General features: G+C 47.7%; 1 protein-coding gene across 1 annotated transcript in view; it reads right to left on the bottom strand.

Moving 5' to 3' along the window:
- Ablim1 (actin binding LIM protein 1) overlaps window positions 1–15,114 on the bottom strand; it is a 179,790-nt gene that overhangs the window by 99,715 nt on the left and 64,961 nt on the right. The window contains exons 3-4 of the mRNA XM_051146851.1: window positions 9,582–9,765; window positions 6,411–6,520 (exon numbers count right to left, since the gene is read on the bottom strand). Coding sequence (XP_051002808.1) covers window positions 6,411–6,520; window positions 9,582–9,765 — 294 coding nt within the window. The remainder of the gene's footprint in view (window positions 1–6,410; window positions 6,521–9,581; window positions 9,766–15,114) is intronic.

Below are 15,114 nucleotides of genomic sequence, written 5' to 3' on the forward strand. Positions count from 1 at the left end.
CCAACCATCCCAGGAGTCTCCTGGTGGGGGTTTGGGTCTCTGACACACAGCATCACATCAGCATCATGCACGGACACTCGGCTTTGTTTCCTGCCTGAGTCCCCTGCATCTCCTTCCTCCTTCTCTTCCCTTTATTGCTCCAGCCAAGGCTTCCAGCACAGAAGAGCAAAGACAATGGCAGCTTTACCTCATCCTAATCTCAGTGAGACTCTGCGAGCTTTCCTCCACTTAGGACGACACTGACTATAGGTTTATCATGTGCTATATTTAGTATATTTAGTGTAGTATAGTTCATCCAGCCCTACTCTGCTAGGGCTTTCAGCATGAACAATGTGGGGTTTTTGTCAAAATCCTTTTCTGCATCTGTTGAGATGATCATGTGACTTTTGAGTTTAAGTTCATTTACATGATTTATATAGTACTGAACCTTTTCCCACGCTATGTTCCAGGAAACAAACTTTCCTAGGGCCAGAAAAAAGAATAAAAATAAATAGTATTTTTCTATAACAAAATTATCAAGTAAATTTATGGGTAGATTTAGGTTGGTATTAATAGGAAATCAAGACTTAGGAGACCCTGTAAAATATGCTATTAATAGGTTGTCCATAGAGGTACTTTATCCCTGGCTGGGACACACAGTAAGCAGTTTCAAGAAAAAAAATGTGTATATATACACACACAAATTTAAGTTCTAAGGTTTGGCCAACCTGCAGTTCTAAGTTTTTAATAAATTCAAATGTTCTAACAAAGCACTGATTTCCCAACCTTCTGAAATTAAATGGTGATCGAAGAATCTGAGAGAAAGTGTGTGTGTGTGTGTGTGTGTGTGTGTGTGTGTGTGTGTGTGTGAGAGAGAGAGAGAGAGAGAGAGAGAGAGAGAGAGAGAGAGAGAGAACACTATGTGAGTGAGGGTCAGGAGCTGTTAGATCCATGTGGATTCCTTTGGAATAGCCACTGGGGTGCTTGGTGAGTGACTCATGCTGTGTATAGGCCAGCTACAGTCCTGTGCCTCCTAAGGGCCCTAGGGTCAGAGGTCACCAGCTCTCAGTCTTGGAACCACTAAGCACATCTAGGCTTCTAACTGGCCTTCAAGGTCCCGGGCTGGTAGTTTGTTGTTTGTTTATTTGTTTTGTCAAGTTGACACAAGCTGGAGTCATCGGGAAGAGGGACCTCCATTGAGAAATGCCTGAGTCAGGTTGGCTTGTGGGCAAGTCTGTGGGGCATTTTCCTGATTAAAGACTCATGAGGAAGGGGCTGGCCTACTGTGTGCAGTGCAGTCCCTGCATCGCCTCACCCCCACTCCCACCACGGCTTCTGCCTCCAGGTCCTGCCCTGACTTCCCGCAACAATGGGCTGTAAGATGGAGCTAACCCATTCTCCCACATTGCTTTTGTTCATGGTTAGTGTTCATGACAGCAACAGGAAGCAGGGCTAACACAGGTTTTTACTTGAAGATTAAAATGATGCAGATTTCCCTTAAGTTTTTTTTTTTCATTCATGTCTGTTCAGAGGGGGGCTGGAGAGATGGCTCAGAGGTTAAGAGCACTGTCTGTTCTTCCAGAGATTCTGAGTTCAATTCCCAGCAACTACATGGTGGCTCACAACCATCTATAATAAGATCTGGTGCAGGCACACATATGGGCAGAATACTGTATAGATAATAAACAAATTAATCTTTAAAAAAAAGTCAGCTCAGAGTTTCAATGTCCTTGAGGTATCTGAAAATCTCCCTTGACCAAAGCGTCTGAACCATCGTTTGTCACATCTGCTTATAAAGTGGATATTGTTGGATTATTATTGGATGCTGACCTTCATCTTCATCCAGGCGACAGGATGAAATTGCCAGGTCCTGAATTAGACACCCGTGAGCTGACAAACAATGGCCCATCACAGTCCAGTTTCCTATTTAAACCAGTGAGTCCACATTTCCCCTTTCATTAGTCTTAGCAGATGCCATGGGTACGGATCAACATAAGCAAAGGAAGAGCCAGGCATGGCGGTGCTGCCTGGGACCACAGCCCGGGAGGCAGAGGCAGGAAGACTTCTAGAGCTCCAGGCCAGCCTGGGCTACACAGCAAGACCCAGTCTCAGAAACAAACCAACAAAACTGAACAAATAAGACAGAGTACCACCACACGGAACGAAAAGCTAAACATTTGCTAGGCTAAGCACTATTCAGGAGTTACAATCTTAAAAACAGGATTATATTTGTTTCTGTGGATGTGTGTGGAAGCTTACGTGCACCAATGTGCAAGCAAGGGCCCACGGGGGCCAGAGGGTATCAGATCCTCTGGAACTGGAGTTGCAAATGGTTGTAAGCTGCCTGATATACGTGCTGGGAACTAAACTAGGGTCCTCTGCAAGAGTTGTAATCTAGCTTAACTGCTGAGCCATCTCTCTAGCCCGGGAAATTATTTCCTTAAGTAGTTTTAAGCTTTTAGACACCCTGATGCCATTAGGCAGAAAAGCACGATGAGATGAGAAAATACATTAACTAGGTAGGAAAGTCACATATTCCATGTAGGCTGTGAGCTCCCTCTCTATGGAAAAACAGTCTCAGTGCTGTTAATGATTTAATCCCAGGAGCTGAAATAACAGAATGATTTGTAAGGCTTATGTGCTGCCTGAGTGCATAACCTTCCTTGAGCTAGATCTTCTGTGCCCTGCTGAGGTCAGTTGCTCCCTTTGCTGTCTTGGTAGCCACAGTGGAAACAGCACAAGCCCGAGAGGCTCTGCCTGGCTATTTTCAGTGGAGCATCCTGTTGTCTTTGGAAAACAATACAGCACAGCAAACACACTTCAGTGGCCCATGACAGCAGCACTTTGTCAGCCTTTACCAGGGCAGTTGAGGGCAGTTGTGGCAGTTGCCATGAGCTGAGTCCTCAGAAATGAAACTGGCAAGGGCATGCTAGCCCATCTCTCTTCCCTATGACAGATGCCCGCAGAATTGTAGTTACTTTGGTCAGAGTTTTCATAAATAGCAGTCAATTGTGCCTGTCAAGCTCCCAAGTCAAATCCCTTAAGCCAGTGTTCACAGGATGCCACAAGGAGCGCATGGCTTCTTCTCAAGGTGACTCTCTCCTTTAACTAGTGTTGGGTGTGGGTCTTAGCTTTCATAGGACCAAGAGTCCGTCCCTCTCCATAAATTTAAGAATCATTAAGGAGTCAAGGCGCTAGCTGTGTAAGCAAGAGGACCCGAGTTTATTTCCCGGCACCACTGCAAAAAGCTGGGTGTGCTGGCACATGCTTGTAATCACAGCACCAGGGAGACATTAGAGGGGGAGGGCCAGGTTCACTGGTCAGAAAACTGTCCTCATGAGTGAGCATCACATCCCACTAGGAAGAGATCCTGCCTCAAAAACACCAAAGGCTGACCTATGGCTCTGCATGTACACATGCACGCACACACACACACACACACACACACACACACACACACACACACACACACGAACATGCACCCCCCCGCCCAGTACATGCCCTTATAGATGTGAATATCACACACACACAAACACATAGACACAGACACACACATGCTTTCACACACATGAACATGCACCCCCCCCACCCAGTACATGTCCTCACAGATTTGAATATCACACACACACACACATACACATAGATACACACACACAGACACATACATGAACATGTACCCCCCGCCCAGTACATGTCCTCACAGATGTGAATATATCACACACACACACACACACACACACACACACACACACACACACACGAACATGCACCCCCCCCGCCCAGTACATGCCCTTACAGATGTGAATATCACACACACACAAACACATAGACACAGACACACACATGCTTTCACACACATGAACATGCACCCCCCCCCGCCCAGTACATGTCCTCACAGATTTGAATATCACACACACACACACACACATAGATACACACACACAGACACATACATGAACATGTACCCCCCGCCCAGTACATGTCCTCACAGATGTGAATATATCACACACACACAGTCACACACAGTCACACACACACACAGACACAGATATAGATACACAGACACATACACACAGACACACACACACAGACACACACACACATAGATACACACACACAGACACATACATGAACATGCACCCCCCCGCCCAGTACATGTCCTCACAGATGTGAATATCACACACACACACACACACATAGATACACACACACAGACACATACATGAACATGCACCCCCCCGCCCAGTACATGTCCTCACAGATTTGAATATCACACACACACAGTCACACACAGTCACACACACACACACACAGACACAGATATAGATACACAGACACATACACACAGACACACACACACACACACACACACACATGTCCTCATACACACACACATACACCCCCTGCCTAGTACATGTCCTCACAGATGTGAATATATCACACACACACACACACACACACACACACACACACACACACAGACACACATACACCTTTCTCAAGCCAGAATCCCATAGCTAATACTGTTCACCATAATGGTTATGACCAAAGAAATCGAAGCAACAGCTACAAAAATTATTTGCTCAGGCTAGCAACAAAGTGTTTCCCCTCTGGGTGGAGAAACAGAAGGACCAAAAAGTAGGAGAGGAAGTCATCAAGAGATGGAGAAGGCCACTGAGGGGGTGGTGCGGTGGGTGGTGGATGGGGTGGGGGACGCTGCTGCCTGCTGCGACCTGAGGCCACCAATGAGGTACAGTTTGCTACCTGCTGGGCTCCTTACAGGCTGCTGCCCCCTCGTGGTAGGTCATAGAAGCACGCCTGTTTAGCGTCCTTGCACGTGTACATCCTCCTGTATTTCCTTCTTTGCTCTCACTGGTCAAAATCCAGTCTTTCTGCAAATGGGAACATTCTGGTTCACTGCTATAAACTATAGGGAATTCGTCCGGAATAGAAAATGCTTACCTTACTCTTAGGTACTAGGACTCGGAGAGCTTAAGTGGGGTATGTATTCCAGGGCTGCCAAGGGCTGCCAAAAATCCATAGACACTAAGGCGAATTCTGGGCTCATCTCCTGATGCCTCGGGCAAGAGCTGAAACAGCTTCCCAGTTCCCAGCTCAGAATATACTGACTTGTAATAAATAGTAATTGATCTGTCCAATGTCATTCTAGTGCATTCACCAAAAGAGTCTATTATTGGGGGCGGGGGCAGTTCTCTCTGGATTCCCATGGTTCAGATGAAATGTCATAAAAACATTTCAAATCCTGACATATGGATGCTGCCTTCCCACACTTGATAAGGTGTCACCTTCTACGGAGGCCTTCTCTGAGTGCCCCGTATCAAGAAAGCCTTATCTTCTGCTTTGGTTTTTTTCACATGTTAAGTATTTCTGTGGGAATTCTTCCATGGGCTCTCACTAGGAAGCAAGCTTCCTGAGGATGAAGGGATTCATTTTGTCTTCGGTTTGAAGGAGGATACACATATTGGGAAGTCAAATGAACAGTTGTTAGAGCCCTTCCAGGTGAGCACAGAATTATTTAGGGATACCTAGAAATTATCTCATCTGCATCTTCCATGAGTGGAGACCGTGACTTAACACAGAGAGCCACCAGTTACATAGCCTGCCCCCAAAGTTCTCCCATCACAACACTTAGAGTTAAAGATGGGCTGTGTGCAGGAAGAAGACAATCACTTCAACTTGACTGGACTGGACCCACCTAGGAGACGCTCCTCTGGGTGTCTCTGAGAAGGTGTTTCCAGGAGGCTGTACCTGAGGGACACCTGAATCTGAATGACACCATCCCCAAGCTCTGGATGAGGGGCCCAAACTGAGCCCAAAGGAAACAAAACGTCTGGGAGACGGCTCAGCAAGCAGTTTGCTGAACAAGCCTGGGACATGAGTGTGACCACTGGACTCCTGAGTGCTGTCCCCTGGTCTTCACAGGCGTGCCACGGCACTTGTGCCCCACCACATACAGTGACAATAAATAGGAAAAAAGTGGCTGCTACACACTGGCCTTCCTATTCTGTTTCCTGGTCAGCACCTAAAACCACGCCCCTTCGGCCATGCCTTCCTCATGTGAGGAAGTGTATCTTCTGACCTGTGAACCCAGCAAAGGCTTCCTCCTTTCTCTGTCTGAGGTGTGGTCACCGGCAACGCATTTCAATGTAAAGGTTCATAATTGTTTTTCCTTTCTGGCTGTCAAAATGGACAGTTTGATGTCTAATTCAATTTGGGTCTTTTTGATACCACGATGGTGCTTGTCTCTGTCTGGGTAAACCCTGCATGATGTTTTTCCATAAGGAAGAGAGAAAAAAAAAAGCCCCAGATGGTATTGGTGTTTATCAATAAGATTTCTCAAAAGGAAGGGATCTTGCTGAACTCCTTTCAACTACAAAGGCATTTCTGTCAGTGGTTGCCCGGACACTTACTGCTGGAGCAGGTGGCTTCCTTAGGGCTGGAAGACATCGGCTGTGCACAAAGTTGACAAAGACAGTCTCTCCCATTGAACGTGACTCGGTCTCCGGGTGGAAATGGGCGCCTGGAGACAGAAAGACATTTGCCCTCAAAGTTATTCCAGCAATTTCATTTTTGTCCTCCCCTTACTACTTTGCCTGCTACCCTCTGCTGCAAATTGATTTCTTGGAGGAGCACCAGCCAGAATGTTTGAAACGTAGCCATGCCCAAGCCCGCCAGCTGGACACGAGCCAGACACATGCACATTCTCCATTATGAGATGAAAAGGGACTGCGTTGGTTCTACGGGCTCCCTGGTTGGAAAGTAGCATGCTTTAGCTCCACTGCGCAGTGGAGGGGTGTCTCAGCAGATCACCCCTCAGGGCCCATGGCGCAGTGACTTCCATAAGGAAACCTATAAGTGAAAAACAGCAACTCCACTTTGAGTGCCATGGGTCCCCAATGAAGCGGGGGCACATCCCTAAGAGAGCAGCTTGTAGGGGAAGTGGGAGCCTTTCTGTCCTGTGCTCTGTGGTAACTACACTGAGTTAGACTTTGTCCTTTCTGGACATCTGAATTTGCAAACCACTGAGGAGCCCAGTTCCTCATAAACTGCGAGTGGTAGGACAAGCCACGATAAGCATCTGTTTGGGAATCAGTGGCAGGGGCTGAAGAGATGGCTCAGTGGCTAAGGGCACTTGTTCTTGCAGAGGACCCAGCAAGTTTCTAGTACCCACACGGTCGCTCACAGCCATCTATAACTCCGGTTCTAGGGGACCCGATGCCCTCTTCTGACCTCTGTAGGCACCAGGCATGAGCATGGCAAACTTACATGCAGGCAGAGCTTTCATACACATAAAATAAAATAAATTTAAAAGTCAGGAGCTGCCTCTTTGCTAGGCATGCATCAGCAACAGCAGCACACTGCACTACAGTGCACTGTCTATCTGCAGGGATGCTAGGCTCCCTCACAACAGTGCACAGATGCTAGGCTCCTTCATCACAGTGCACTGTCTGTCTGCAGGGATGCTAGGCTCCTTCATCACAGTGCACTGTCTGTCTGCAGGGATGCTAGGCTCCTTCACCACAGTGCAGGGATGCTAAGTTCCTTCATCACAGTACAGGGATGCTAGGCTCCTTCACCACAGTGCAGGGATGCTAAGTTCCTTCATCACAGTGCAGGGATGCTAGGCTCCTTCATCACAGTACAGGGATGCTAGGCTCCTTCATCATAGTGCAGGGATGCTAGGCTTCCTCACTACAGTGCACGGATGTTAAAAGTCCCCTGAAAATCAATGGCTCCCTCTCTGAGGTGGCATTGTAACTTTCCCCTGGATAGATACAAGAGGCCACAGGCAGGCACAGGCTTCGTCTACCCAACTTAAAACTGGGATAATAATCAAAACCACGCACTCTGGTGCTGCACCTGGGCCCCTTGATCCATATTCACTCACTACACCTGAACAAGCCAAGTCGCTAGTTCAGTCTGTGTGGGGAGCATACGAGGGTCGAAGGCCTACACACATAATATGACGAGCACAGGTTCTTTGGTCTCCACTCAGGGACAGGACCTGGGTGAGGTGAACAAGATCCTTGGGGCAAGTATAGGGGCTCACCGTCCAGGCCTGAGCCAGCTCTTGTGAGGCACTGGCAAGTGTGCCGCCGCCTTTGCCTGCGTGTGGCTGACCTTGCACGAGTCTAGACCCCTCATTTCCACTCAGTGCTTAACTAGAGGCCACACGGGTTTCCTGTGCTGTCCGAGCCAAGTCACCTTCCTCTCATAAGGAGGTGTGGCTCCCCAAACACAATGGCACATCCCCCTCCTGTGTCACTTTCCTTCCTTCAGTCTGGCCATTTTCATTAAGCTGTGCTGTACAGACGCCTAACTCCTCAGTCCTGCCACTGTACCTGACAGTAGTCCTATACAAACACCCGGCCAATACGCTTTATTCAGAAGAAAGCCATAAAGCCAGGCATAGTGGCACATGCCTTGAGCCCCAGGGCTTGAGAAGCAGAGCCAGGAAGATCTCTGTGAGTTTGAAGCCAGCCTGGCCTACACAGCGAGTTTCAGGACAGCCGGGAGTTGGGGGCTGGTCTTGTGCACCGTGTGTTCAGATGCTGAGTTCTATGCCCTGAGATCCTGGTTGGAGTTAAGAGGGACCTGGGCATTGTCACGTCTATGAAGAATCTCCTGGCCCAATGTTGTGTAAACATTGTTCTCCATCGTCCCTGATTGACTAATAAAGAGCCTAAAAGCCAACAGCTGGGCAAGAGAGTTAGGGCTGGACTTCCGGTCCTAGGGAGGGGGTCGAGGAGAAGGAGGAGAGTAGCCATGATGGAGCAGGAGCAGCCAGGGCGAGACTAGATGGCAGGTAACACGTGGGTGGGAAACAGCCAGGCCAGCGTAGATGGGGTAGAATAAATCAGCATCTGCCCAGCTGTCATGCCGGAAAGATTATTGATAAATCTAATAGGTCTCTGTGTCATTATTTGGGAGCTAGAATGGGTAATAGAAAAAAAAAATCTTTATATACACAGCCAGGACTATATAGTGAGACTCTGTCTCAAGCAAAGCAAAGCAAAGCAAACAAAACCTAAAAGGCTAATGATTTGACCCATGAGCCATTGTCAGCCATCAGAAACTATAGTAAAGATGCCATTTCATCTTTAGGAATAGGGGGTCCTTCTGTACGGACCAGGCTGGTCTTGAATGCCTGGGCTCAAGCAATCCTCCCACCTCTGCCATCTGAGTGCAGGGACCATGGGTACAAACTTCACGGCCAGCTAGAAGAGGCCATCTGAAGTGCGGCCACCTAACTGCCTGCATTTCCAAACGAGCTTTGTCTTTCTAAGCAGCTGTCCGTTCCTCGCTGCGCTGTCTTTTGGCAAAGTGTCTTGAGGTCCAGGCTTGAGATATGGCCACTTGCTAACTGTCACATGCTTTACCGAGTATTTGAGTAAAGTTTTCCAACTATACTGCACTTTAACCAAGAACGAGTAGACAGCCGAGAAGAGACATGTGGGAAGGGGCTATTTTAAGACGCTGTACTACTCAGGAGGACCAGAGGAGGCTTACAGAAGCTTTAGCTGCTGAAGCCAGCTTTGCTCTGTTGGAGAGCCAGAGGCTTGGGTAAGATGGCTACTTACTTGCAGATGGTACAGGCAAAACAGTTTGGATGGTAGGTCTTGCCCAGGGCAGTTACCACCTCGCCCTCCACGAACTCCCCGCAGCCATGGCAACGCGTCCCGTACATCCTCTGGTAGTCCAGGGTGCACAGATAGTCCCCGTTCTTTATGAAGAAGCCTCCCTGGGCCAAGTCGCAGCCGCACACTGTAGAAAGACAAGTTTACAGCTGGTCATCATCTGCCAAATCTCTGGGCAGCATTTGCCTTCTGCCAGATGCTGGTGGCTCCCGGCGCTCGCAATGGTTTGGGGAGAAGGGAGCAGACTGGCACAAAGAGCTATTTATTATCGGGATCTGTTTTTCCTCCTGACCCCCACCCCTAGCAGCTATGCAATACCTCATACAAGTAAAATCTGCTGGCCTGGCTTCAATGGTCTCAGTGATGCATCTAAGATTCAGAGGCAAACAGTCAGTCTGTGATGGAAAGACATGTTGCTTTCAGGCTGTCTCAGATGCCAACCAAGGTATCCCTGGCAGCGCTGTTAGGAAAGGTGCCCACTGCTTGCCCACACAGCTACCTGATTTGGGCCAAGATTGTTGAGTAATAAATTCCTCCTATGGCAACAGCAACAGCTGAAGTTTCCAGGGACTGTTTTTTTTTGTTTGTTTGTTTTTGTTTTTGTTTTTTAAACACTTTGGAAATACTTCCCCAAAGTACAAAGCAGTCAGGGCTAGAGCTGCCTCTGTGTGCAGTTAATAGGAAAAGCATGTGTGTGTTACATATGGGGAGTGAAAATGGGTAGGCAGGGAGGAAAGGGAAGAGACATGATCTCAGGACTGTAAACAAGGACGCTTCGTTGGGGCTGGACTTTGGTATCCTTTTCAAACAGTACAGCTGTAGATGACAGAGATTGTGGCACCCGCGCCACCACAGTACCGAGTCGAGGGCGAGGGACTGCGGATTTAATTCATACACACACACACACACACACACACACACACACACTAACACAGGGTCCTTCGTGCTAAGAGAGCAGCAGCTGCAGCAACAGCCGCAGCAGTGGTTTATTATTCTCCTTCCCTCAGAGTTCCAAAGAGCCTTCTTATAGGCAGCGAAACAGGAATCCTCCTCCCAGGTGAAATCCCTCAAGAGGTGATTGCACACAGGAGGAAAAGTCTCGAGGAAGGGAGGGGCGCATTCTCAGAGCAGTAAACATGACTAGCTAACCAAGATAAACACAGACATGGAAGCTTCTAGAAACAGGACATGAAACAGCAAGACAGGCAGGCAGTCCAGTGGGGCCTGGTTCCTAAAAGAGATGGTGTCAGAACAGGGGTGCCAAGGACCTGGGCCTAATCTGCATGTTCAGACAAAACCCAAGCAGTCACAATTTGCCCACAAGTAAAACCTAGACCAAGTGCCTGATAAAGATTATCTACTACCAAACGTCAGGGAAGCAGCACTGGCTAAGCTGGGCCTCTCCAACCTGACTGCGCCTCTGTGCTCCCAGCCTAGGGGTTCCTCACAGGGAAGGGCCGCCTCAGGCAAGGCATCTGGAGTCCTTTCTAATCCTTTTTATGAACAGCGGGAGCAGACAGACCCTGGAGTGGGGTGAGGGCAGGGGTTAAAGTGAGCTCGGTTGTTAAATTACTGTCCTCAGGATTTGCAAGAACACAGGGCTATTCTGATTGGTCCCACAGTTCAGTAATGGCCTAGCATACAGGCTGTTAAAATGAGTCGGGCCACATAACTGAAGGCAGGGCTGCAAAAAAAGATATTAGAAACAAAAACAGTGCAACTTTTCTGAACATGTGCTGGGCATAGGGGAGTACGCCTTTAATCCCAGCACTCGGGAGTCAGAGGCAGGTAGATCTCTGTGTTCAAAGGCAGCCTGGTTTACAGAATGAATTCCAGACAACCAGAGATACACCTCTCTCTCTCTCTCTCTCTCTCTCTCTCTCTCTCTCTCTCTCTCTCTCTCTCTCTCTCTCTCTCTCACACACACACACACACACACACTTCCAAACAAGTAAGGACCAAAAATTAATTTCACAATCAAATGTGCAGTGAATCTGAGGTGGCAGTCACCCTGGTGCAGTGTAAGACATCCCTGTAGCCTTAAATCTGTACAATATATAAATAAATACGCACTTTGCACTATGCATGCCATCAGCCATGCAGTACAAACGCACACTGAGTGACACAGCTCCTCTCAGCTTCACAACTATGTATGTTATGAACTGAAGGCTTTAAAAAAAAAAAAAAACACTGTGTACTCAATGTTTTCTGCTCTTCAGAAATATAATGATTTAATAATGGAAAATAAAGACATTTTCCTACTGTCATCATTCAGCATGTAAGTATCAAATTGCTATATCTTTGGATCAAACTGATTAAGAGTGTTTGATTTTTAAAATTCCTGACTCAGTTGCTGACTTGAGTTTCACAAAAAGTAACCATTAGGACAGAATTCATAAGAATTTCGGAAATGTCTTTAAACACACGTCTGCTATTTTGTATATGTATTTATGCAAGGTGGCATTCTCAGCACTGATGCTTCTAAAATCAAGAGATTGATGGAGTCTGAAAACCACTGAATATGCTCTTTGTACCGCAGCTCAAATATTCAGCCAACATTTAATTCTTTATGTAAAAATAAACAAACACCATCCTATTAGTATGTAGATCCACTTTAGACTTTAATAAATGGTAAAAATATAAGTGTAATGAAGAATTGTTTTAAAATGCACTTCCTTATGATTTGTCATCAGCAAGTGTTTGATCTAGATATTTATTTCAAGTATTTAGCTACCCAGAGTAGTATAAGAATTTCGCAGGTGTTAAGGGGTTTAGAGTAGAAAAAAGTAGGAACGCCCCCCTCTGATGAAGTAGGGTCAACAAGTGAGATCATGACCTATGCCACGCCCCCATGCCACGCCCCTGCCACGCCCCCATCAGTTAGACCACACGGGCTTTCCGAGTGCACTCCCTGGACATCCCCACAGCTCAGACTTCCTTCTTGAAAACTGTAACTAAGCAATGTCAGGTGATGGCTAGAGGCTGCCTGATGCTATGATCATATTCTTGGAATAGAATTTTCCTCCAATAACTGCTGCATCTCCGGTGGTGCCCACATCGGCCTCCTTCCACCAAGTGGACCACACCAGGAGCTCGGGAACTAGCCTAGTTCTGGCCACAGATTCTTGGAACAGAAACGATCCTTGGAGGGTGGGGTAGGAGTCATCACGGAAGTCCTTTTTCCTCCTCAGTGATTTCGCAGGAATACACCTTCAAGATGACCTAGCATGGCCGCCCACGAGCCTTTCTTTGCGGAACCTGGGAGCATGGCGTCTAAGATAACACAGAGACCAATACAGCATAATTAAGCTGAATCCTGCCTCATACTTGGCAAGTTCCCACCAACTTCACTCCTGGGAGTCGTGAGCAGTTCCGATGAGTCACTTGCTCCTTCAGATTTATTTCTCATAGCTCTGAGATGTGGCAAATGATGTTCTCGGGCTCCACATCCCCTCTGCTCCCTTTCCAGCCGCCTGGGCTGGGGATCAAAATCACAGATTCTTCATGAAAAAGACCAAGGTGACCTTCGTGCTAATGCAAGCCACGAGGACGGTCTCAAAGCTAACGCTAAACGCTGTCACACGCCTGTCGTCGGCTCTCTGCTCCCTCCACCCTGCTCCCCCAGCATGCCTCTGTGTGGGCCGCTCTGCCTGCCTAACACGGTTCTGTGAAATTGGCGCATGCTGCCTTAATAAAACCTTAGTTCCATGAACCCAGCAAAGCCTTACAAAATGGTTTTCTAACACACTGGAGAGATGATGACAAAACTGCTGTGATTTGATTGGACTTTTCTCTGAAATTCAAAGCCAAGCCGGGTTATACAACAACTATAGTGCTGTTTATGGCGGGTTAGATAATAAGACAGTGTTTAAAGAGGCAGGAATCCATGACAGGCGCCATGCAGCTGAACCAAGATGTCAATGTCACGGCATCGCCTAAAACTAGAGTGGCGGTGACATAATTAGAGACTCTTTCCTCTTTTCTATCTCTTCCTCCTCCCTCCGGTCAGTCTCCTCCTCACTCCCACAGACACCATTTCCTTCCCTCTGTAACACAAAGCCTGGCTGCGAACAGACCTCACCTGTTTCAGCTTCAGTCCTTGAGCAAAGGCCTCTCAGCCGGCGAACTCCGACTCTACTGTGTATCCTGCACGCTTTAGACCATGGCTGCAATGGAGCAGGGAACAGGCAGTGCGCCCACCTCAAACACAGCCTCTCCCAGTAGCCCCATCCTCTCAGCTCTTCCGTGGTACCTGGACCCCTGAAAAGGCTTCCGAGGGACTCTTCCCTGCCTCCATAAATCTCTAGCAGGATCCATTTTCTTGCTCTTACACCAACATTTTCAAGCAGCCGCCCAGCCCAGGTTAGTTCCCCTGTTAGCATCTTCAGGGTCTGTTCCTGCCCCGACTTTCCTGCCACCATTTCTCAAGGCCCAGCTTCGCCATTGCCCTCCTGCATAAAAGTACTTGTGCATTGTCAGAAGAAGAATTCACCAACAACCAAGCCAAACCAGACCAAACCAAACCAGGATAGCCTGGATTCCCACCAGAGTGGAGCCAATGCTACCACTCGTCGTTGGCGGTTTACCATTAAGTGAGAAGAGCAAAGGCCACAGAGTAAAGAACTTTAAGAACTCAATTTTCAGAGACCTCTACACATGTTTTTATAAATGACAAGTGAGCTCACGAAAACAGGGCTATTATGCTGGCTTGCAGCAAGGTGAAGAGCGGCCAGCTTTCACATGCCTGCCCTCTTAGTCACGATCACATGCAGAGAACATTTGCCTCACTATGTTAGTTACTTTAGGTGGGCAGCTCAGTCAGTTACTTTAGGTGTGCCTGTGGTACCCCGTACACTGTCCATCCACAGAGCTGTACTCTTGAAAGTTGAAAGTTGGCAACCGTGAAGCAAGAACTCCGTTCCCTAATCACCCCAGTCCCCTGGAGACCCCCATTCTGTATTCCATCTCAGTGAACCTAATTCTCAAAGTACAGACATGTCGATGGATGTTCGTCTTTACCGATAATAATGTATTAAGATATTTGGGTGGTGGGGTGCGGATAGAGAGATGGCTCAGCTATTAAGAGCAATAGCTACTCTGCTGGACCCAAGTTCCATTCCTAGCACCCACATGCTACCTTACAACCATCTGTAACTACAGTCCCAGGGGGTCCAATCCCCTTTCTGGCCTCTGCAGGCACCAGGCACATACATACATGCATGCAGACAAGACACCCATACATATAAAATAAAAATAAAATAATTTTTTAAAAAATTAGAAGAAGCTGAGGTGGAGGGTGAAGAGACGGCTTGGTGACGAAAAGTTCTCATTGCTTTTTCAGAGGCTCCAAGTTCGGTTCTCAGCCCCCACCTGAGGCTGCACACCATCCGTGCCTCCAGTTCCAGGGGATCTGATGCCCTCTCCTGGTCTCCACAGGTACCACACTCATGTGGCACCTATTCACACACACACACAC

This window comes from Acomys russatus, chromosome 5 (assembly GCF_903995435.1).
Source record: "Acomys russatus chromosome 5, mAcoRus1.1, whole genome shotgun sequence".
NCBI classification, from domain to species: domain Eukaryota; kingdom Metazoa; phylum Chordata; class Mammalia; order Rodentia; family Muridae; genus Acomys; species Acomys russatus.